Source organism: Lacerta agilis, chromosome 6, assembly GCF_009819535.1.
Source record: "Lacerta agilis isolate rLacAgi1 chromosome 6, rLacAgi1.pri, whole genome shotgun sequence".
Classification (NCBI taxonomy): Eukaryota; Metazoa; Chordata; class Lepidosauria; order Squamata; family Lacertidae; genus Lacerta; species Lacerta agilis.
In genome coordinates this window covers 57,824,004-57,848,496 of record NC_046317.1, presented here as the reverse complement: position 1 = coordinate 57,848,496, position 24,493 = coordinate 57,824,004, and the positions used below count along the sequence as shown (strand labels likewise).

General features: G+C 42.7%; 1 protein-coding gene across 2 annotated transcripts in view; it reads left to right on the top strand.

Moving 5' to 3' along the window:
* PLXNA2 (plexin A2) overlaps positions 1-24,493 on the top strand; it is a 440,886-nt gene that overhangs the window by 310,226 nt on the left and 106,167 nt on the right. For both annotated transcript variants that reach the window (XM_033152909.1, XM_033152910.1), the window contains exons 10-12: positions 4,080-4,280; positions 8,777-8,873; positions 15,714-15,913. In XM_033152909.1, coding sequence (XP_033008800.1) covers positions 4,080-4,280; positions 8,777-8,873; positions 15,714-15,913 — 498 coding nt within the window. The remainder of the gene's footprint in view (positions 1-4,079; positions 4,281-8,776; positions 8,874-15,713; positions 15,914-24,493) is intronic.

Here is a 24,493-nt window from a genome sequence, read left to right as displayed (position 1 = left end):
TGTTTTGAGGACCGCAGTCTTAAAAAACCAAAATGAATGAAATAAAATCAATGCTGGCAGTAGACAGTAGCACCACCAACAAACGTGCATGATAACCGATGAATACTGCAGTCTGTTTCTATCTTTCCTTTCTCTTCATCTGCAGTCTTTCGGATAGCATTTTGTTGTTGTTGTTGAAATGTGTCAATTTCAAGAATCCCTCACGGTTCCACTTTTCTGGTATGTAGGTCCTGCTTTTGTAGTACAATTGTAATATGAACTCTTATCAACAAAGCAGAAATGACAACAGTGTCACCGGAAACTAGAGAATACAGCAACATTGACAGCCACACTGCAGTGTCTGTGGTCACAGTGTCACAATATCACATTGTCATGATATTTAAAATGCTTCCACTGACTACAGTGAAGACGACTGTGGGGCAGTCACCAACCAAGGGAGACAAAATTGCAATCTGGGCCCGGGAGGTGGAGAATTGGGACGTGGTCATCATCATGCATGTAATACAAGGAGAGCCTAGGCCTATCTTCAAAAGTGGTGGTTGGTTATGAGGCTCATACAGACACATAGCTGTCAACCTTTCCCTTTTTTGTGGAAAATTCCCTTATTATAGCATTGGGAAACAGCAGGGAGGGTTGACAGCTATGTATATAGCAGTGGGGAACAGCAGGGAGGGTTGACAGCTATGTTTAACGGACATTACCACCAAGAGTGACTCCCTCATGAAGAACCAGTTTTTAGTATGAGCAGCTAGGATGAAACTTTACAGTTGACATGATATCTGGGGAAGTAAGATGGATAGTTAGGATGTGAATTTAGTCACAAGTAGTGGACAGTGGGGTCAGGTGTTGCTGCTCATCTGAACTCCAGTCAGGATAGGGTAGGACAGTCAGCATGGTGCAATACACCACAGGAGCTAATCTGGTGCCCCTGCTGGTGTGTTTGCACCATGACTCCATCACCCTCTCCATATGCCTCCCAGTAAACAGCAGTAACATAACCAACAAGGGGTCAGAAGAGCAGTGCTCCCCCACCATGCCATCCACTAATGTAAGTCACATAGCTTCTGTCTGCTTTCGACATTATTAAAGTGTCGCAACCAAAATAAATTTTTAAAAAGCAAATTGTTGTATATTTGTTACTGTCATCAGTATCACATGTGAGGTTTTTATCACGTATATTGAAAATTCATTTGCATGTGTTCCCTACCATGGTTACCGATTCGTATAAAATGGGTACCAAGAAGCCCCATGAAACTATTTCCCTTAAGATATAAAATAAGGGCTATACTTACAGAGCATCCCTTAGTCTGCTGCATGAGTTAATGTTTACTTAACTTACTAGATGCTGCTTTGGTTTTGTTAGCTGTGCAAACAACATTATAGTGACACCTAGTGACAAATTAGAATCCCTGTATATTTGTGAAATGGGGAGAAAGCTTCTGAGAGAGGGTGCACCCTAACACTGATAAAAATCCACGAATAACTTGGTTGTGTCAACTGATGCTTAGTTTACATACGTCTAAAATTATTTTAATCATTTGACTTCCTTAAGAATATCTATATTTGCAATGGTGAGCAGTGAGCATAATTTCAGCAGTATCCAAGGAAAGGTAAATGGTATATCTGGGGCTGTTGTACTTCTCCACCTGTGTAAGATGAGCTGCTTCAGAAGCATGGCTGAGGGAATTCAGCATAGATGCTTTGAGCCATAAACATTTTCTTTCAGTTCATAAAGTCACTGCCTTGAAAGTAAGGTCATTTCCCCCCTGGTGACAACGTGCTTTTCCCCCCAACTGGATTTGAAAATTATTTCTTACTACTAATCTGCTCAAAATCCCTCTTGAAAAAACAAAGTAAAATATATACCAGAGGTCCCATAAAAAGTTTATGAAGCAGCAGGACAAAGCTTCTGGCTTTCCCAAAGAGGAAAGCATCTGTTTCCCGTTTATCCACACCTGAGCTAGTCAGAAAGTTGGAATCTTTAGTAAACGAGGTCACGAGAACACAGACACATGCTTTATCCTGAATCAGCCACTGCTCCATATAGTTCAAAATTATCTGCACTGACCTGCCCTCAGCTTTCTGGGATTTCAGACAGGAGATGTTTCCAGCCCTACCTGGAGATGCTGGGAATTGAGCCTGGGACCTTATTCATGCAAAACATATCTGAAGAAGCGTCTCCACCCCCATCGTTCAGCCTGGACACTGAGGTCCAGCTACAAGGGCCTTCTGGTGGTTCCCTCACTGCGAGAAGTGAGGTTACAGGGAACCAGGCAGAGGGCCTTCTTGGTGCTGGCGCCCGCCCTGTGGAACACCCTCCCATCAGATGTCAATGAAATAAACAACTATCTGACTTTTAGAAGACATCTGAAGGCAGCCCTGTTTAGGGAAGTTTTTAATGTTTGATATTTTATCGCTTTAAAGTATGAAGCTAGTGTGAACACACAATGGCACTAGTGAAAACTCATTAGTGGAATGGCCAAAAGAGGACAGAGTCAAGGGTGATACATGGACAGCACAGGAAGAAGAATCACACTTATGCTGTTTCCAATGTCTTGTGACCCCTTTTTTACAACCCATGCAAAATGTGAGTGGAGAGATTTCTCTCTCTGTGGTTGAGCTCAAACTCCTTAATGTTTTAAAAAAAAATTTAAGTTTCTTAATGGAAAAAGATTGTGACACCAGGAAACAGAGTATTACATAAATGGTTATGTTGGAAGCCCCAATTTTCCATTTCATAATTAGCAAATATAAGTGTTGTCATTTGCTGTTAACAAATCATGCTTCAGGGCACAGTATGTAACTGGATAAGTGATTTATTTTGAAAGTTGTGAGTGCTATGAATTATATATTTTAGCTTTCTTGTTTGTGAAGCCAGACAAATGAAACAAATTATTACAAATCAAAAAGGAAGTTCTCAAAGCAGATTAATATGCTAAGCCAACATATTTGTCAAAAGTTTATATTTGTCAGTTTGAGAAGTCCTACTTGTTTAAGCCCTTAATAGAAAAAATCCTTATTTGAAAAAGACCCTTTGAAACTGTTTTCCTGATTTCTTTTCAAGGGGCAGTCATTTTTAGAGCAGCTCCAATTTGGTTGAGAAAGAAAATGGGGAGTTTTGACTTGTCTGTTGCTCATAAATTTTATTCACTAAATCATCTTCCAGGAGCTGTATTCCTTCCTACCTATCTGATTGATAAGTTGTCTGTCTAAATCAGAGATGTTTTCTGTGTTGACAGGCTGGTTTGTTTATTCCCGTGCTTAATAAGAAGTTGTCTAGGGCATCAAGAGAGATTGCCCCCGAAGAGATTGGGCTTAAATTCACAAGACCATTAAAAAAAAAAAAAAGATAGATGTGGGTGGTTGCTATAGACAAATTTTGTTATTCACAAGGGCAAAAATGTGGGTTGTATGAATATGTGTTGTATGAGGGGACAGAGCTTGTTGCCTTGTAATAGGTTTCTCAAAAGCATCTAGCTGACCTCTGTTTAAAACAGGATGTTGTACTAAATCCCCTCAGGAATCTCCTAAAACCTTCACCAACCCTCATCCATGCCCTCCTCGAGTGCTCTTAACTTAGTTGGAATGTGTCCTTGAAAACCTCTTGCTATACAAAGTAGGAGACACACCCATTGCTGTGTCTGCTTTCTGCCTCTGGCCTTGTCCACTACTGGGATAAGAGTGCCAGAAGGTTACCTATGAGGGATTGTGGCCTTTGGGCTGATCAGGTCAGGTCAAAGATTAATCTCAGCTAGAAGAACCCTGCTTCCAGCAAGATTTAGTTATTTCCTTTTTGTGCATTTCAAAATGAATAGCCTTCATTCTAAGTACCTGAGATACTGTGGCTATTAACTTTATTTATATATTTGATATTACCGAACAAAAGAACCCTGGGTTTTCTTTACATTTCAGTTGCTAGAAAGCAAAGGCTGGCAAAAATATTACAAAGGAAAAGTGTGAAAATAATCCAAAGTTTTTAGCTGAAATTGATGTTTTCATTTTAAAAAATGCATTCTGTCTCTCTTGGTTTTTTTTTTTTTAATGTAATTCTTCCACCTGTTTCCAAATATGTTTTCCAGGATTGCCCACAGCTGTTCCGTACAGAAGAGATTTTGATCCCTGTTGGTGAAGTGAAGCCCATCACCCTGAAGGCTAGAAATTTACCTCAGCCTCAGTCCGGCCAGCGTGGCTATGAGTGTGTCCTCAACATCCAAGGGGTAGTCTATCGGGTGCCTGCTCTGCGCTTCAATAGTTCAAGTGTCCAGTGCCAGAATAGTTCTGTAAGTTGCTGGGGGGTGAGGAATAATTAAAAAAAGGAATAGCTGGAATAGAAAAGGTTGTGCATAAAAGGAGTTGGGGGTTTATTTATTTGCAATATTTCTAGACTGCCTTTCAAAAAAAACAGTACAAAGTGGCTTTACAGAAAAAAATTTAAGATGGGAAGTAGAATATAAAATCAAAAGAGTAGAAGGTAGTAGTTTAAAACTACATAAAAGCAACAGCAAAAATGTCCAACTAATTCGCAATTGCCTGGGAGAACTAAAAAGTCTTCCTCTGCTAGGGGAACACTGAAAACTAGGTTTCTACAGGCTTCCTACCCTAGAGTTTAGCTCCTGAGTTATATGGTATTACAGGATTTGGCTTCTAGCACACAGTTACCCTTCAGTGATCTTATAAGTCTGAGTTGCTTTAATTGAATAAATAAGTGATACTTACCATCCCATCCCTTGGCTGTTTAACTCATGATCCCTGTAGCTTGCTTTGTGGCCTCCACACACTAGGCATAGGTGCCAACTCCCTGGGGCTCTGGGTGCCCGAGCACCCACAAAATTCCCCATGAAGGGGCCGGGCACCCACAAATTTCGATGCCAGGGACATGCACACTGCATGGCACCCACGGCCCCAGGCACCCACGGTCGTGGGGCCAAACTGGCACTCCTGTCACTAGGTTATTCTAAATTTATATGTTGATAAATCTGACATTGATACATTGTAAAACACATATGTATATACAGAGGCTGTGTCCTCAGTTTCAACATTATTTCAACAATCAATAAACTACAGTGGTACCTCTGGTTACGTACTTAATTCGTTCTGGAGGTCCGTTCTTAACCTGAAACTGTTCTTAACCTGAAGCACCACTTTAGCTAATGGGACCTCCTGCTGCCGCTGCACCACCAGATCAGTTTCTGTTCTTATCCTGAAGCAAAGTTCTTAACCTGAAGCGTTATTTCTGGGTTAGCAGAGTATGTACAGGTAACCTGAAGCATATGTTAGCCGAGGTACCACTCTATATGAAGAAACTTCATAGATTACCTCAGAATAATGCTTCATTCAATAGGGAAACTTGCCCCCAATATTTTTGCATCCTTGCTAATGCCCTCTTGAAAGGGGCTGGGGTACTGATATAGTTCAGGTTTCGTAGCTAGGTCTGCTGTAATAGTAAAAACCTGTTATTTGGAAGGAATTTTCTTTTCTTTCTTGTTTTGCCTGACAATTAGACAAATATTTAGACACTAAGAGATCTCCCAGGAGTGCTTATACAAAGCACCATGCATGGAGCATTTACCGCTTGCATCCATTCATCATGACTGCCCATTCCTTAATGCCACAGCAGGCTGTTACACAGCACAATGCTAGCCTTTCTGTCCAGTCCCTTTGAATAGAGCACACTCAGAATCTCTTTTGGAAATGAGAAATTTCTTTTATGGTGCTTGATAACTGCAGGAATATCTTGCTCACGTATGTTTACTCATGTTCAAGGTACTGAAGAGGCTGCCACCCTAGAAGGCAAAGCTACAAATGAGGCAAAGCTACAAATGAGGAAAATGTAGATGGTAGAATAAAAGGCATTGGGAAGCATTATTCTGGGAGATGAAACAAAAGAACCAGGGGTTAAGCTAATCCTGAATTCCAGACGGGAATGTGCTACAGGCAAGTGAGGTGTTTAATTAGAATCCTGGCCCCAGAGAAGATCTTTTATCTGTCAGCTTCCCCCATCTGTGACTGTGGGGGGTCAGGAAAGGGGGAGCTGGGGCGGGGATGTGACAAAGGTGTTAAGGCAAAGCTAATTCACACAGGAGAGATAAAGAGAATTGCAGGCCTCTTATCAGGGAGCTGTCAAATTCCAAGCTGCAGTAGCGTGATAGAATGTGTAATACTGGAAAGCTGCCTGTTGCTGGGAGAAGAGAAAGAAGGAACTGGGATGAGGAGAGGGAAGGAAGATAAAACAGCCTCCCTTAAATAAGCATAGTCAAGGAGGTGGCTGCAATGCTTCTTGCTGGGAAACTAGGAGTTCTTTGTCCCACAGGAGTGTCCAAGCTGACAAGAATAATGTTGGAATCAATCACACCAGTCAGGGCAATTAGCCTTTATTGCATTCCCAAGCCCCGTAAAAACTGCCGTCACTGTGGTACAGAAAAACAACTTTGCAGCCTTCAAAAGCAAGCAAGCAAGCAAACAAACAAACAAACAAACAAACATGAGACTACCGTAATCTAGCTGGTTCCTTTATATTGTTGTAAGTGCTCAAATCCCACTCACATATACGATTTCTACAAATGCTATGTATTTCGTACATCACTTTCCCGTAAGGAAACTGAAAGCTTATAGAACATTACATGTGATGAGCAGGCTCACATCTTTTTCACTGCAGCCAGTAGCAGGTACCTGTGCTATGAAATTGTACAGAGCTCGACTTTTTCAAGTTAAAAGGGAGTAGGCTTTGTGGCACCTGCAGTAGCAAGCTGGATGGGTGTGTCTCACTTGCCTGCTTAGAATGCCACTTTAATTGCAGAGGCAGTCAGATCTGTGCCCTAAGACTGGACTCTTGTACTGCTCTCTGGAAGTCACAAAGAACAGGAGAGGGGAGGAAAAGTTTACTTACACACTTACTGTTCATACTTTTTGACTTTTGCCATGGATGGTACTGCTGCTTTTTCCTGGCCTGGGGCTCCTTTTCCCTGTGGCATTTTTGGCCCTAACTGTGCAGTTCAAAGGTACCGTGTCTGTAAAATCAAAGAGACACTTGCTTCATTGTGCACATATTACAAAATGCACAGCTTTTTCTTGATGATGAGCCTAACCTTCTCATTGAAAAATGTAATTTGAGGCATAGACCTTTTTGGAAAGGGGAAGGGAAGGACAGGCTAGCTGAATTATAGATTTTGTTCTCTTCCACACAGGCAAACTGAAGAGGCATTGGACAGCCCAGATCCTAGTACTCCTCTATTGGTTAGGCATGAGAATTCCAGCTCTTGAAAGCCATTAATTTTCTTGAAAAATGGGACCCGCAACATTATAGGGTTGTCATATGTCTGGAATTTCTCAGACATACACAAATACTGCAGTCAGAAGCAGTGTCTGGGAGGAAATTGGGGAAATGTCCGGGAAAATCCTGATGTCTGGCAACCCATGTCAGCAAGTTTTTCCTTTAAAAATAGCTCAAAAATAAAGCTCAACAACTTTTGTGTTCAGATTTTCACTTTTTGAAATATGGCAACCCTACACAACAAATTTTGCAGCATGGAATGCTCTTGGCTGGAGCTCCAGCCAGCTTTTATGGTGCTCCATTGCACTACTCCCCTCATCAGTTTTCCTTCCTACCTCCTCCAAAAGGCACTCAGCATTTTATGGACACTGAGCATGGTTGGTTTTCATTGGGCTGTTTTTTTTGTGACTCCTTAAGGTTTCCCCCCTAAGGTTTTTTTTTATTCTTACCTTCTGCAAACCTCAGGGTTATCCTGAGCCTGTTGATAACCTTCCTCTTCTTCATGGGTAAAAAGTAAAGGTAAAGGGACCCCTGACCGTTAGCTCCAATCGCAGACGACTCTGCGGTTGCGGCGCTAATCTCGCTTTGCTGGCCAAGGGAGTCGGCGTTTGTCTGCAGACAGCTTCCAGGTCATGTGGACAGCATGACTAAGCCGCTTCTGGCGAACCAGAGCAGCGCACGGAAATGCCATTTACCTTCCCGCCAGAGCAGTACCTGTTTATCTACTTGCACTGTGTGCTTTCAAACTGCTAGGTTGGCAGGAGCTGGGACCAAGCAACGGGAGCTCACTCCGTCACGGGGATTCGAACCGCCGAACTTCTAATCGGCAAGCCCTAGGCTCTGTGGTTTAACCCCCAGTGCCACCCGCGTCCCTTCTTCATGGGTAGTGCCACTTAAAAACATAAGGATCAGCACTCAGAAAATAAGTTTGCTATTAGTATATATGGTGAAGAAGAGAGAAGACTGCAGTTCATATCAACCCAGCAAGCTTTGAGCCACTGACCTTTGGATGAAAACTTTTCCTAAAACTATGGTCATGTGTATTTCCATTCGTACTGCCTAAAGCATGGCTATGCCAATGCCAATTAGAATATATTTTCCAAGTAAGTTCCATAAAATACTCTGGCATGTTTGCATATAGTAGAGCCTAATGTGGCCTCCTATAGGAGTGTAGGATTCTCTTTTTAATTTCATTAATTCTGTACTTGGTGATGGGGCTTTATTGGCAGACCAAGGGCTGAGTGGTGAGAATAGTCTGCATGAATTGGATAATTAATCTATTACCTCTCTCTGGGCCCATCAGCTGATTTAATTATGCCTCTATGGCAAGCAGAAGTGTCTCTCCATGCAGATAATGGAAATATATGTTGCAATTCAGCTCTTGCCACTCATTCCTAAGCCATGTATTGTCAAAAATCTCTAAACAATATTTGTCCATTTTAATGGCTCTTCCTTTTATTTTCACACAAAGCCTTCATATATGTATTTCATTTCTTTATCCCTTAGTATCTCTATGATGGAATGGACATAAGTAACTTAGCAGTAGATTTTGCTGTGGTTTGGAATGGAAACTTCATTATTGACAACCCAGAGGATTTGAAAGGTAAATAATGTATTTTTAGTTTATTTTGATATATTTTCATTTTCATTAATATGTATTGTGGGAATTTTTGAAATTATATTTTCATCCATTTCAGATCATTTGATGCTTTTTTTAAAAAATCCTGTTTCACTAAGAGCAATATGGTTATATTTTTCATTTCTAAACCTCTGGAAGACCAGACTCTTGACAAAGGGGGTGGGCGTACAAGATTGTGTGTGTGTGTGTGTGTGTGTGTGTGTGTGTGTATGCAGCATTATAATTCTCTTATCCTTAGACCTATCCAAGGATGACTGTAAATTTGCTGCAGGAAATTTTTATCTCATTGCTTGAAACAATCCAAATGGGATGAGTGTGTGCCACATTTTAGTGATGAGAGGGAAAATAGATTAAGAACTGCACAGACCTTATGTAACTATATATTTCAGATAATTTATAGGAAACATTTTTCTGCTGTTCAAAGCTGTATGCGATATTACATCCTAAGCTACAAATATTTTAAAACCCCAAAATACATAAAGCTGTCAATGCCCATACTACAAATGTTATCCATACTGTTAGATTTCCAAAAAACAAAAAGGCTTTTGTTACTGCCCCAGTGACAATAGGCAAGTCATCCTATGAATTTCCCATGTTCCACATGGTCGCTATTTTCAGGTGGGAGTCAATCACATACCTGCTGTTGGAGGTTGCCCAATTAAAGATGATTTGGTGCAGTGGCGTCGCTAGCCTCTGCGCTGCTGGGGGCGGCGGCAGCGCAGAGGCACCCCCTGGGGGAGGGGCACGACGCGCGCGCCGTGACGTCATCATGACGTCACGATGCACGTGTATACAGAAAGGGGGGATTTCCCCCTTTCCGAGGCTTTTTTTCGGCGGGGGGGTGGTGACCAGCGAGGAGGGGGTGACAAGGGTGACCCCCACCTCGCTGGTCGGCCCCCCCCACCGAAAAAAGCAGCGGAAAGCGGAAAAAGAAGCAGAGCGGCGCTTAAACGCGCCTGCTCTGCTTCCTTTCCAGGCTTTCCCCGCCCCCCCCCCGCGGTTTTTTTCGGCGGGGGGGGGTTGGTGACCAGCGAGGAGGGGGTGACAAGGGTGACCCCCACCTCGCTGGTCGGGCCCCCCCCCCCCGCCGAAAAAAGCGGCGGAAAGCGGAAAAAGAAGCAGAGCGGCGCTTAAACGCGCCTGCTCTGCTTCCTTTCCAGGCTTTCCCCGCCCCCCCCGCAGTTTTTTCGGCGGGGGGTGGTGACCAGCGAGGAGGGGTTGACAAGCGTGACAACCCCCCTCGCTGGTCGCCCCCCCCTCGCCGAAAAAAGCGGCAGAAGCACCCCATCCGTGTGCTGCTGCTCCCGGGGTGACGGAGGGAGCGGCGGCGCGTGGGAGTGGCGGGAGGGGCCGCCGCTTGACACCCCCACCCGCCGCTGCTCACCCTGTCACTGGGGGCGTACCGCCCCCACCGCCCCTCCCCAGCGACGCCCCTGATTTGGTGCTCTTGCAGAACAAATTGACCTCCCCACACACCAGGAAAAAAATGGAAAGTGCACTGGAAAGTATGGCATAACCCTTGCTTGTTGCAATGTTGTCTAGCCTTCCTGCAAGCTATGCAAATCAGAGTAACCAAGGAAAATCTATTCCATGTCCTAAGTGCAAGGCAGGGCCTTTCCGACTGCTTTCAGGGAATGAGGATGAACTTGAATACGAAGGGTATCAGGATTATCATTTAAGCCCAAACTGGCATAAACATAACTGAGATGGAAAACTGCATCTGCCTTAAGATTCCTTTTACATTATTTCTTCTTAAAGGCTTGGGGGCAGGGGGGGCATGAATCTGGCATTAACAGCCTTAAAAAAATGAATCTCTCAGCCTGCCATAGAACATAAGTTGAGCTCTAAGCTCAGCCCTCGAGACATCTGGATGTAAGCGGGTTATAAGGCTTTACAATCAGCCTTGGAGAGGTCTGAGGGTAATAGGCTTACAAGGTTGTATGCTTGTTTGTTGCAATACTATGTTGCCATCCATTGCCCTGTATGCACTATTTATGACCTACCTGTTGGGTTAAATGAGATTTGACAGCCTCTATGACTCACTTGAGGTGTGACATCCTTAACCTCCTATGGCTCTGATTCTAACTCTCACAGAATCCCTTCTGCTTAATGTTGATGTTATAAAGGTGTCATGCTGGAGACAAATAGTTGCTGTTTTCTGAAGTGTTGAGGGCTGTTAGAAGAAGGTATCACTGCTCATGATGTCCACGTTTTGCAGGAATCTGTTCATGGGAGATTTTAGTTTATAATGTCTTCATAATTTATCAACTGGAGGGCATTGGAAACTCCAACTCCCACGCACTCTGGAGGGAAAGAGTGTCGTAGTCCAGGGTTTCCCAAACTTGGGTCTCCAGCTGCTTTTGGACTACAGTTCCCATCATCTCTGACTACAGGTCCCGCTAGCTAGGGATGATGGGAGCTGTAGTCCAAAAACAGTTGGAGAACCAACTGGCAGAAAATCTATTACAAGCCAAGCCCAGACTTTGCAGATTATTTGGGCTCAGCTGATAGTCAAACCAGGATTTCTGACATGGGGAAGTTTGCTGCTTCAATTATGAAGCCCTGGTTCAGATGGCATGCTAAACCAAACCAAACATTGCTTAGCACAGTGCAGCAGCAAAAAGGTCCAGGGAAGATCAAAGGAGCAACGTGCTAACTCCAAGGTATGAATCAAACTAGTGATTCACAGCACTTTTTAGTGACAGATGAACTCACAAGAAAAGTACTTGCCCCCCCCTTTTAACTTGACATAAGTTTCTATTAGCTTAGTTCACAAACAACTTGGAACTCAAACATCGCAAACCCGGAAGTAGGTGTTCCAGTTTGTAAACTTTGCTTTTGAAGCTGAATGTCTGGTGCGACTTCCGATTGCAACCAATCAGAAGCCACACCTTGTTTTCTGAATGTTTCAGAAGTCAAACGAACTTCTGGAATGCATTCTGTTAAAAAACCAAGATACAACTTCACATACACACGCACATACATACACAACACAATATTTCAGGCATGAGATCCCCATTGTGGAAAGAAGAAGACTTGATATAATTGACCCATCACAACTTCAGATCATGAACCAATCCATATTTGAAAGACTTTAAAAATGAGGCCTTCTAAACAAGGGTTAGCAATTGGATTGACCCATTCAGTACATAATTATATGTGACTCAACATGATTGAAAAGAGTCAGCTAAATTGGTCTAGGATGGCAGCCTTAGTTGGTTGACTCTGCACATTAAAGAAGGAAGGATGCTTAATGGTAACTGCTGCTACAGGTGACATGTCTAGAAAAATACAAATGGTTCCAGGTTCAGTTATTATATGACACAGATCTGCAGCACTTCTGACCCAAACAAGCCCTGTGAAAACAGCAGGCTTGATCCATGAAATGAATACCCATTAAAGAATCTGGTTTTTACAGCAGCAAGGACATCCATTAAATGGGTTCCCATTTGTTCCCCTCTGAGTTATATTTTGCTTTCAAATGCTTTTGAAGTTTACTGTGGAACCTGATATATTGTGAGTCTTGCCAGGCTCCCTGGGAATGGAGACATTGTTTTCAATGAAGTCTTTCTTGGTTGAAATCAGTGGAGGAAACTAAACAAAGAGGTTTTGAAGGCTGTCATCCAAATCAAGCATGGAAGAAATAGTATCAAAGAACATCTGCAGAAAGGTTCAACAGGAAGGAGAAGGGTTTATATGTCCCCGTTGTCCAAACTCTTGTATGCAAGTACAAACCTTGCTTGACCTTGCCCAAAGTACTTTAGTTATGCTTTCAGTTTCATGCTGGCTAGTACTATTTACTAATATCTGGAGATACTAGATCTGGAGTATCTGGAGCCACTAAATCAAAAAGGAGGAGGAGTTTACTCAGCAATCTTTTCAAAAGTGATCTTGATCCACAGTTTGTATGTCCTTAGTCTAGCAAACCTTAACAATCTGAGATATAAGATATTGTTCTGAATGTTTGGGAGAGGGGGAGCCAAATACTCTTCAGATGCGTCAGAATATTGTATATGGAGCATGGATATCCAAATTATAATGTTTTGTAAAAGGTTGGGAGATAGAGAATAAAATCAATAATATGAATGCCCACCTTTAAACAGAGGTTTAGTACTGTAACTAAAACCTACTAATCCTGAAAATCAGAGTCATGAGTAAAGTTTGACTGATCCCTCAATTCAGATTGCAAGTATCAAAGCTGCGTTTACGTTAGTGGTTTGCCTCTAATGATATCTGGACACACTATCACTATTAGGTTCACACTTTGCCAGTAGTTGGTTTGGTATTAAATTACTGCTGGAATATCCAAGTACCAGGGGAACCAACAGTAAAGGATCAGCGTAAACTGTTCTTAAGCATAGAACAATTAGTTCTGTATACCTAGGCAAAATGGGACGTGGGTGGCGCTGTGGTCTAAACAACTGAGCCTAGGGCTTGCCGATCAGAAGGTCGGTGGTTTGACGGGGTGAGCTCCCTTTGCTCGGTCCCTGCTCCTGCCAACCTAGCAGTTCAAAAGCACAAAGTGCAAGTAGATAAATAGGTACCGCTCCAGTGGGAAGGTAAACGGTGTTTCCGTGCGCTGCTCTGGTTTTGCCAGAAGCAGTTTAGTCATGCTGGCCACATGTCTCGGAAGCTGTATGCTGGCTCCCTCGGCCAATAAAGCGAGATGAGCGCCGCAACCCCAGAGTTGTCCACGACTGGACCTAATGGTCAGGGGTCCCTTTACCTTTACCTTTACCTTTACCTAGGCAAAAATAGTTGCACTGGTGATCATTTTCGAAGTCAGGATGCTTCATTCTCCCTTGCTCAAAAAAGAGAATATGAGGCCAAAGCAGCAAATAGAAATAACAATGACTCAACACACACACACACACACACACACACACACACACACACACACACGTTGTAGTATGGACAGTGTGAAAGTAATTAAGGTATTTGGAGAAGTAAGTGATAATGGACCTACTCCTTTTACAAAGCAAATTTACCTAATACCTTTAATTTTATTATCAAAACATTCTCTAATTTCTGCCATATGACATCTGTACGATGAATTCTTTCCTTTTAAGGATTATGCATGCATACATTTTTTTAAAAATCCCAAGTATTCTGGCGTATTAACTACTAATAGATTCATAGTCCAAAAAAGTTTATAAATTTATGCTGTAATGAATTGTTAGTCTTTAAGGTGCCACAAGTCTCTTAGCTGTTTTTGCTGCAACAGGCTAAAATATCTACCCCTCTGTTTTATGTATAAAGTAGAGATGGGTAGCCTGTGGTGCTGAGAAGATGGCAAGCAGAAAGAAAATGGGAGGGGGGCACAAAGATATAGCAAAGGGTGTGCCCTGTCCTCTTCTGGTCTCACTTCCATCCATCACTCGTCCTTGCCCTTTCCACCACTGGCAGATACCCCCTGAAAAAATGTGGTACTTGACACACACACAAAAAGGTTCCCCACTCCTGCCCTTGTTTAAAGAGTAGGAATTGTGTTGTGTTTTGTTGTTGTTGTTGTTGTGAGAACCCAGAGATATGTCGAGATATGGACAGGGACTAAAGCAGCTGGTTGTAAGCTCTTACCTTCACTTTGACCAGGGTTCAGTGCCTACCCAGCCAAATAAGCTCCTGACAGAGATGGCTTCAGTTTCATAGCTCAGTTGCATTTTGCCAGCCCCAAGTACTTTAGTACCCAGAAAAGACATTTACATTTTACAAGGATGGAAAAACTCTACTACTAAGCCTCAAAATGTCGATGAACACAACTTACATGCAGGCTGTCCTGTTCCGAAAGTCTCCATTGGTCTGAACTACACATTCAAGCCATGCAACTCCTCTTCAGGTATTCAGTCCGCATGCACGAGAGCAAAAAGTGTGTTGGGGGCTGGGCAGCCCCACCTCAGGGTCTGAACATGATTAGAAGCCTCCTCACAATTGGGAATCCTGAAAATGTAGGTTTCCAGATCACAGAAAGGCTTCTAAGCACATTCAGCTAAACACACTTACAAGCCCGTTTCCAGTCTTTTGTGTAAAGTTAGCAGTGAAGGGGGTTTGGGATGATACATAACTCTCTGCCCTCTCATGCTCAGACCAGATACCTGAAGACAGCTGAAGAATTCAATCTGGATAAGTCTTTATTTGTTCATTTATTCCACTTTTCTTCCATCATTGGCATTCATGCTAGTTTAACTAGCATGTGACTTTGTATTGTATTTTGGTATTTGTTGGAGGCCGCCCAGAGTGGCTGGGGAGACCCGGCCAGATGGGCGGGGTATAAATAATTTATTATTATTATTATTATTATTATTATTATTATTATTATTATTATTACAAAATCTCATAAAAACTTCCATATAATAAAAACATAAACCAGCATATAAAATCAGAGGGCATGCCATTATGCACAAATGGCAACAATAAAAGGACCAGTTTAATAATTAACAGTTGACAGAGCAACCCAACAGCCATCCACAAAAAAACAGTGTGAGTAAACGGGACAGGCTTTGCTTGATGCCTTTACGATTCCTTCAAAAGGGCCAGGCAGGTTTCCTTTGGAAAGGGGTTGCAAAATCAGGGCACAACCACAGAAAAGGCCCTATTTTCAGTAGCCACCCATCTAACATTGGCAGATGAGGGCACCCAGTAAAAGGCCTAAGATGGCCATTTCACCTGGTGGGCAGATTTGTATCTGGGTCAGTACAAGCATCAGTTCACACCTTCCAGCAATGTGAGGAGGTGCATCTCATTTGGTCTGTCAGGTGTGGGCTGTCTCCCACTCTCTGCTCATGCTCCCAATCTCTGTCTCCACAGTTCACCTGTACAAATGTGCAGCCCAGCGGGAAAGTTGTGGGTTGTGCCTGAAAGCAGATCAGAAATTTGAGTGTGGCTGGTGCACTGGAGAAGGGAGGTGTACTCTGCGTCAGCACTGCCCCTCTCCTATTGGTGGATGGGGAAGGTGGCTCGACTGGTCAAGCAGGAATGTCAAATGCTCCAACCCACGAATCACTGAGGTAAAGATATTTAAATCAATTGGATTTTCTTCCTATTCCATTCACTTCTTTGCTTGTTTACTTGATTTATCTTTCTATTTTTAAGCCAAAACTCCCTCCCTTTTTTTCTATATTTCAACTACCTTAATATGCATGTTTCAATAATGTATAATGATCAGGAAGAGGCTTTTTCAGTGGTGACACCCTGGCTCTGAAATGCCCTTTCCAGAGACACTTACCTGATGCCTCGTTTGATATCCTTTCAGCACAGGGCAAAGACCTTTTAATTCTGTCAGGTCTTTACATTTATTTTATTGCCAGTTTAAATCTGTTTTATCTCTACCATGGAATTTTAGGCTTTTAGGAATGTTACATTTTCATGGATTTTTTTAAAAAAACCATTTCCTGTATTTGTTGATTAGCCATGTGGGGATACTTTTAAAGTAAGGGAAGTAAACGCCCAAAATAAGTAAATGAATAAGCTCTACAGAAAAGAGACCCTTTTGTCTGCTGCTTCTCCTTCTGCCTGATCAGTGTGTCTCCTCCTCCCACAACCACTTAGCAAGTGATGATCTAGGGACTCCACAGAGGGTATATTGATCCCACCCCTCCTCCATCCCACCCCCCAAAAAACTTGGCAGAACCACCACTTAATTCCACAGTTTCACTTTCATACGCTTAGTAATAATCTGTTCCTGTTCCACCTGGTTTGTCCCGATATAACATGTTACTCACATAAAAGTGGAAAATAAAGTGGTATGTGATTTCCTATTAAATTAATTGTGCAGCATCTATGCTTCACGGGCCAACATGCACTTTTACTGGCCTTGATCGCCCACTCTCTGTTGTCAGGCTCAGACATCAGTATGAGGGTGTCCTCCCTGCCCTTTGGCAAGCACACTAATTAAAACAAGGAAGTAATTAGTCAGTAATTGATTTCTCTGGATTGCAGGCCAGTGCAGGGGGCAATAGTCTTATGAAAACTTTGTTCTCTCTGATGCTGTCATTGGTAGAAACTGACAATGTTTAGCAGTAGCTTTCAGTAGTGAAACTACAGACTGAGATAATCACTGGTCTTCTGCTTGTTGATTCCAGACACTGAGCTTCCTTTATTTATTACCTTGATATTTATACCAATGCTACTTCAAAATTTCAAAATCGTGTAACTTACCAGAGAAAGCCTTAGAGCAGTGCCAGAACTTGTAACTATAAAAGCATCACCCAGTTAAAGACCATAGTAAAAAAATAAATAAATTAAAAATGCCCTGTCAAATAAGTATTCTTAATGCTCTAGTTAATTCAAATTTGGTGTATAACAGAGGCACAACAATCTCTACTTAACTTTTGATCAGAGGTTATATAGAATTAGTTCAGCCTTGTAAACAGGGCCATAAAAATTACTAGTCTGCAAAAAACTTTACTAGCCTTGGGGGGCGGGGGGCGCTGATGAAGCAGGCACTGAGAGCTCTGGCTCTCCTCTAGCAGATCACTTCATGTTCAGCCTCCTTTTCAAGGCCTGCTCACTTGCCTGCATGGAATTACATGTGCTAGCCTGTATTGAGTGCCTTGTCTATGGCTACTAGGCAGATGCTTATGTAGAAGGCTGAGTTTGTTACAGGAAAAGATTTTGGCAGGGACTTGTCTTACTGTTGATCTTTGTAAGTCACTTTGGGAGCCTTTTTAGCTAAAGAGCTCTGTAAAAATGCTATAAATAGAGAGCCAGAACTGCAGAACTGCAGGAGTAGTAACTTGGTTCTTTAGTGTCAGTGTTATAAAGTCCAGAAGTACAATGCATGATTGGCCTAGCATTATGAACTTTGCCATAGAGAATTTACTTCTTCTTTTTTGCCATATAATTTTTTATTAATTTTATAACAATACACTATTAAAATCCATCACATTATTTTCCAAATCTTAACATTTTGACCATTTATGGCCTTGACTTCCATCAAACCCTACATATGATATCCTAACATTCATCTCTTAACATCTATATTTCACAAATCAATCACTGCTTAAATTATCATACTTTAAACTTCTCACTAAAAATTCATATTACAATGACATTCCTTTTATTTAAACTACATAGAGAATTTACTTCATCAGAGATAAAGCTCGGCCAAATTTCAGGGAGAAAATCTAATGAAGACTGGTTTGTTGGTGGCAGTTTTAGAATTTTGCATTGCACTCTAAGGATGACGTTAGTCCCCTTCCCCTTTCCAAAACATGCTTTAGATTTTTCTAAACTCATAAAACATACTTGGGCAGTTTAGATTTTATTAAATATTCATGCATTTTGAAGAAGGTTTGCTTTTCACTAGTTTGGTGAAATCCATTGTGTCTTTTACAGGGTCCTCATTTTAATCAACAGGAAATTATTTAAGGGCAAGTTATGCATATTGTATAGTGCTTTATGCTGGTTCATCTTGCCACAAATGGCAAATGCATCAGGGAGGAATCAGCTTGAAAAAGCAGAGGCAGAAGGCCAAAACAGATGTGATGTGGGAAATCCTTGTTTAGAAAATGCTATGTGTGTTTTAATTCATATATTGATTAACTACGATTCTTACTAATAATACCATTTAATACTTATATAGTATTAATAAAATTAAATGTATTAATTGATGTGGAGTGGATCCACCATGAGGAAGGGGGTTAACTGGTAACCTCTAGGTTAGATTTACTGAAGGCAGTTCAGAAACTTCAGCTGGTTCAGCAGCCAGGTTGCTTATGGGGACAAGATGGTGAGAATATAACACCAATCCTGTCCTGACTTCACTAGCTGCCCATTAGTTTCCAGGCCCAATTCAGTTTGCTGGTTTTGACCTATAAAGTCTTAAATGGCTCAGGATTGCAATACTTCAAGGATTGCCTGTCCCTATGTGAAATGACCCAGACCCTGCAATTATCATCTGAGGTCCTTCTTTGTATGCCTCCTCCCTATCTGCAGTGCCCCATGTGGAATGTTCTCCCCAGAGAGGCATTGCCTGGCGACTTCATTGCATATCTTTAGGCGCCAGACAAACACATTCCTCTTTTCCTAGGCCTTTGGCTAATTAAACAATCTATGGCCTCTTGATTGCCTGGATGGAGGATATGTGTATAAAAATCTCTGATTTAACACGACTAGGTTTATTCTGCTGCACAAACATGAGTCACATCCATAGCTCCAGACACATTTTGATCTTTGCCCCGTTTGCCTTATGACCCCCAGAGAGTTGCCCACAAGAGAAGGCCATCTGGGGGTGAAAAGGTTCCCCATCCTGACATAGATAATGATGTATCCTTGTTTTAAGCATAGAATCATAGACTTGTAGAGTGGGAAGGGACCACAGGGCTCATCTAGTCCAACCCCCTGCCATGCAGGAATCTTTTGCCCAATGTGGAGTTCAAACCCACGACCCTGAGGATTAAGAGTCTCATGCTCTACTGACTGAGCTATCCCAGCATCTATGCACTCTTTTGTAATTATCAACATGGTTATTACGGTAGCCCTTGCTTGTGGCAACACAGTGGCCACATAGTGTGCAGGAACAGATTGGTAGGCAAGCTCTTTCGTGCCAAACTCTTAAAAGCCAATGAAGCGAAAGAGAGAGACTTGAGAGCTGAGGAACTGAGAGTTTATGCAAACCAACAAGACTAATTAAGATGGGGGCTTGCAGCACCATTGTGTTATAAGAAAGATACTGCTCCTTTTCCCATTTGGGGTATCTAAGAGCCCGTAGAGAGTCCTTAAGTAGGTTCTCTATCATAGGAGAAAATAACAGAGGCCAGCCAGAGAATATTGAGAAGCAAAGCAGCTAGTACCGGTAAGCATGATATTTACAACAGGGTCCCCCACTCCCCCCACGCAGGGAGGAAGGAGAGGAACCCAGAACAATGGTGTGCAAAGTCTTACATAGACTTTTTGAAATTCCCTTCTCTGTAGCTGAAGACCACCCCCCAAAACATCATACATACATTGGGGGGGGGCAGTCTACAGCAGAAAACCTGTCTGTCAGGATACCTGATAATGGTCAATAATTTCTCAACCTGGGCAGTCTGGCCATTCTTTTGTGATGGTAATTTCTGCCCTCCCTTCCACACAGGTGGGTGGGGTTTGCAGCACCGAGCGGGGCTTACCTGGGCGGGTGCCACTCACCTGCTTAGGTTGCCTTTGACCCGCCCTCAGCCAGGTAGGACAATGGACAGCTGGCCGGGGGTGGGGTCAAGGCCAAAGAAAAGAGGCTGTGCCCTTCGGCCAGGCCTCTTTTGGTCTTCCTTCCTTCCAGGATCTGGATCCAGGAGCATATTCAGGCGGCCAGATTCAGGTAAGTACCGGCCTTTTTTGTATTTTCTTTGCTGGACGGGGGGGGGGGGGGGACATGGCCCCACTGCCCAGCTAGGCTGCATTTTGCGGCCTTTCTTTTCTTTTGGTGGCATTGGGGGCATGGCTCTACCCCGCAGCCACCGTTGGGTGCTTTGCTGACCCGGGCCGGGCAGCGGGCACCCAGCTAGGCCACATTTTGCAGACTTTTCAGCGTAGGCCGCATCTACAGCCTTTAAATTTTTTGGCAGCGGCGCTGGGGTGGGGGGCTCGAGGCCCCTCTGCTGCTGCTGCTCCCCATGAGGCATCCTGCCTGGCCCGAGAGGGCGGCAGGCGCCCCGGTGGTAGGCCACATCACGGCCTTGCGTTTTTGTCGGCTGCAGCGCGGAGGAGGGGGCGCAAGGCCGCTCCACTGCCCCGGTTGCAGGCCGCATTGTGGCTTGGCGGCAGCGCTGAGGGGCAGCCCCCCTCTGTGGCCAACGCTTGCTGCGTGGGTGCCTCGTCGGGCCCGAGAGGGTGGCGGGCGCCTGGCAGTAGGTTGCGGGGCAGCCTTCTTGGTTGCGGCGGCGCTGGGGGGGGGCAAGGCCCCTCCGCGGCCACCACCTGCTGCAGGGGCGCTTCGCCAGTCCTGAATCTCTCACATATATTGATAGTTTGCTCAGCTTAACAGATACTTGCCAGACTGTATTTGCAAAGGGAGGTGTAATTCCCCTGCAGGCCAAAGACCTGGGAAAGCTTTTCCCATTTCCTTCCTCCTTGCAGAGAAATATTTGAGGTCAATTTGGGAGAGTCAAAATGGCTTCAGGATTGCTCTTCTGTACTGTTTCAGACACTATACTTATGCACATGTTTTTGCCTAGTATTATTATTTTATATGTGTGTGTCTGTGTGTGTGTGGCCTTAGAATTCCTATAACAATTGCAAAGAACAATTGGCTGTGGAGTTCTCAGTAAGTACTGCAAGATGTTTCCTTTTTGCTCATTCTGCAGAGCAGTGGCTGAACAAATGGCTGGAATGGCTACTTGAACAGAATATTCTTTTCACCACTTTTTTTCCCACATTCCTCATTAAGCTCCCTTGTATCACTCCTCACCCTCTCTATGGGTTGTTAGTTAAAAACAACAACTCTTAGTGCTTCAGTTTATTACTTTTTGACAAGAAATGGTACCTATTTATTCTAAGTAAATGAGTCTCAATTAACTTCACTCAATCATCCCCAAATCCTGACTTGAGGGCTCTTTTGAAAGCACATACTGTTTATATGTCACACAAAGACACCAGTCAACACTCAAAAGCCCTATCAGTTCATTTGTTGAATGAGATCCTGCAACATCTGCAGCAGCCTTGTTTTGGACTACAGCTCCCATCACTCCTAGCCAACATGGCCAAAGGATGGGATGGGAGTTGTAGTCCAAAACATCTGAAGAACCCCAGGGTAGGGAAGTTGATCTGTAGTACATATTTTGCCATTGCTTGAGGTAGAGACCAAAGAGGGAATGGTTGCAAAAACTCAAATGTGTACATGGAACTGAGACACACATGCCAAGGATACTAAAATGGCAGGAAGAATAATCTAGGATAATTGAAATAGCTGATTTTAAATGAAAATGATACTTTGTGGAGAAAATGAGTATTAGATAGACCAAAATGGGTGTTGGATATAGATCAAATGCATTTCCAGAGAAATACCACACTAAGTCCTGGTATCAATTTTGTTGCTGTTAAGCTTCCTCAAGACCGGGGGGGGGGGGGTGACAAGTAGCAACTGATGACTTAGGACTTCCCTGGCTCCTAGTGTTTACTTCAGATGTTTGTTAGTTTCATAAGCAAAGTGGTTCAGTCTTTGTTTCTCTATGTTCTTGTTTGTTTCTTTGTTTGTTTGGCAAATGTATAGCCTTTTCAACAGTTGTTCTCAAAGAAGGTTATAATTAAAGAAAAATAAAGTATCAATACAATTATAGCAATAATAAATAGAGTATTAACAGAGGCACAGAGTAGGATAGAAATGTAATATATAAATTGCAATTATGCAAAAACCCAGGCAATTATGTTAATTCACTTTTATGGCTGACTGATACAAGAAGTGTAACCAGTGGGTTTTTTAAATCCATGGCAAAACAAATGGGCAAACATTCACGCCATTATGAAACTCATCCCACTATTAAAATGAATATTGTGTTTGTAAGTGATTATTGAAAAATAGTACTGCAGATCTTCCCCTCTACATATTCAGGGACTAAATAAAGCTTCCTGCCCCCCATTGTTGCTCTGAAAGTACAACATGCAAGCATGTGTGAAAATGTATTTAGCTAACTTTGGTATCCCATATTCACTAGGTTTTTGGTGCTTTGTTAGCCACAGCCTTTCATTTTCAATAGTATTTAAGCAAAGCACAGACATTATGCTGGCTCTTTGCCAAAGACTGAACTTTTCATCTCCTTTCTACAGCCATTAGAAACCAAGCAATGTTCCTCTCTTTCAGCTTGATTCTGTGTGACACTAAGACCCACCCTTTCTGCCAACCTAGAGGGCTTAGTGCATTTTATTTCCATCCCAAGGGGTTTTGTTTCCATTTTTTATTTTTAATCAAAACCTTGAGCCCTTCTATAAATAAACAAACTTGCCTTCTCAGCATTTTAAAGTTGTTCTTCTCACAAAGATCTCTGTGCTGTGTGCAAATACCTGGGGGGTTGAAGTCACCAGGAGCAAAAAAAAAAAAAAAAGAGATCCGAGAACAGTTTCCCCTTCCAAATGAAACATTCAGACAGATGCAACATTTTCAGAAATCAGAGATTTCACTTCCTTTCCTCAAGTGAAGCAATTCCTTGACTCAAAACAAAGAAATATCTCACAGCAAATGCTGGCCAAGTTGTTTCTCCAATATCATCCTTTAGTTAAATTTCAAAATCTACAATATTTTTAATGGGACATTAGTTAGTTCTCTGGAACTCTTAATCAAACAGGATGTTAATCCAAACTGAGAAAGTGAGGATAGAAAAAGCTGGTTTGATGTTGACTATTCTCAGTTTAGTCATAGTCATAAGACAGAATGTGCAGGCTAATAGTGCAGGCTGTATGTGCCTACTGAGAAACATGCTCCATCAACACTTACCTGAGAGTAAGGCCCATAGGGTTGCATCCAGCAAAACCATTGCACAAGTCGAACACCTTCTGTACTTACACCAGAACTTCCTCTTCTCCTTCTGCATATCCCTCACACCATAAATCTTCCCTGAGAGCTCCCACAAACCTCCAGACCAGATCTGGTGTGTGGGTGTGCTTGTGTACATGCTTGTGGGGTTTACAATGAGTAGTGGTGGGATGCAAAGTTCTGTTGCACAAGCGGAAATTATTCAGTTCTCACAAGGACTTGGTTTCAACCTACTGATAGCAATATAACTTGCTACCAAGCAGACATGTATAGGATTGTTTTGTGAATTGGAGTGGACTCTACTAGGTTTTAGGATGATTTCAGATTGCCTATAGGACTGTTGTGGAAGAGAAAAGCATAATGGTTTGTGGGGGGAAGCATAAGACACCTTAGTTATGAAAGAATGGTATACAGTGGTGCCCCGCTAGACGAAAATAATTCGTTCTACGAGTTTTTTCGTAGAGCGAATTTTTCGTCTAGCGAAGCGGCAATGGAGCGCAGAGGTTTTCACGCCAAAAAATCGTCTTGCGAGGCAGCCCCATAGACTTTTTCGTCTTGCGGGGCAGCCTTCCGCTAGGCGAATGCCTTTGTCTAGCGAGGCATTCGTCTAGCGGGGCACCACTGTAATTGGTTTGGTTGTCTAAGAGGAAATGAACACAACTCATCTTTGTTAACAGGAGTTCAAATTAGAGTTAGGAAAATCTTAGGTCACTCCTCTTCATCAACTCTCAATGTCCATGGTAGATAGTAATTTGCAACAATGATTTCCATGAGTGAAAAACAGTGAGGCTACTTAAATTTGAATCAACCAGTTTATGCAGCCTAACTATGTACAGGCATAGATACTTGATGAGTTCATACCATTGAACTCAGGACATACTCCTGAGCACCAGGACACATGTAGCATTTCCAGTTTCTTAATCATAGGATTGCAAAATCTCTCCCCATCCTCTGCATTCTGCAGCACTAATTTGAACTCCTAGTCTAACATCAATTAACCATTACTCCAACAGTATCATTAGCTATGGTTAGAGCTACCCAGGATTCCCTTTTAACCCAGGTTCTGAAACCATGCTTTGAAAACTATTTTGCCCAACCTGGGGCTTCAACCCACAACTCTGAGATGAAGAGTTCCACGCTCTAC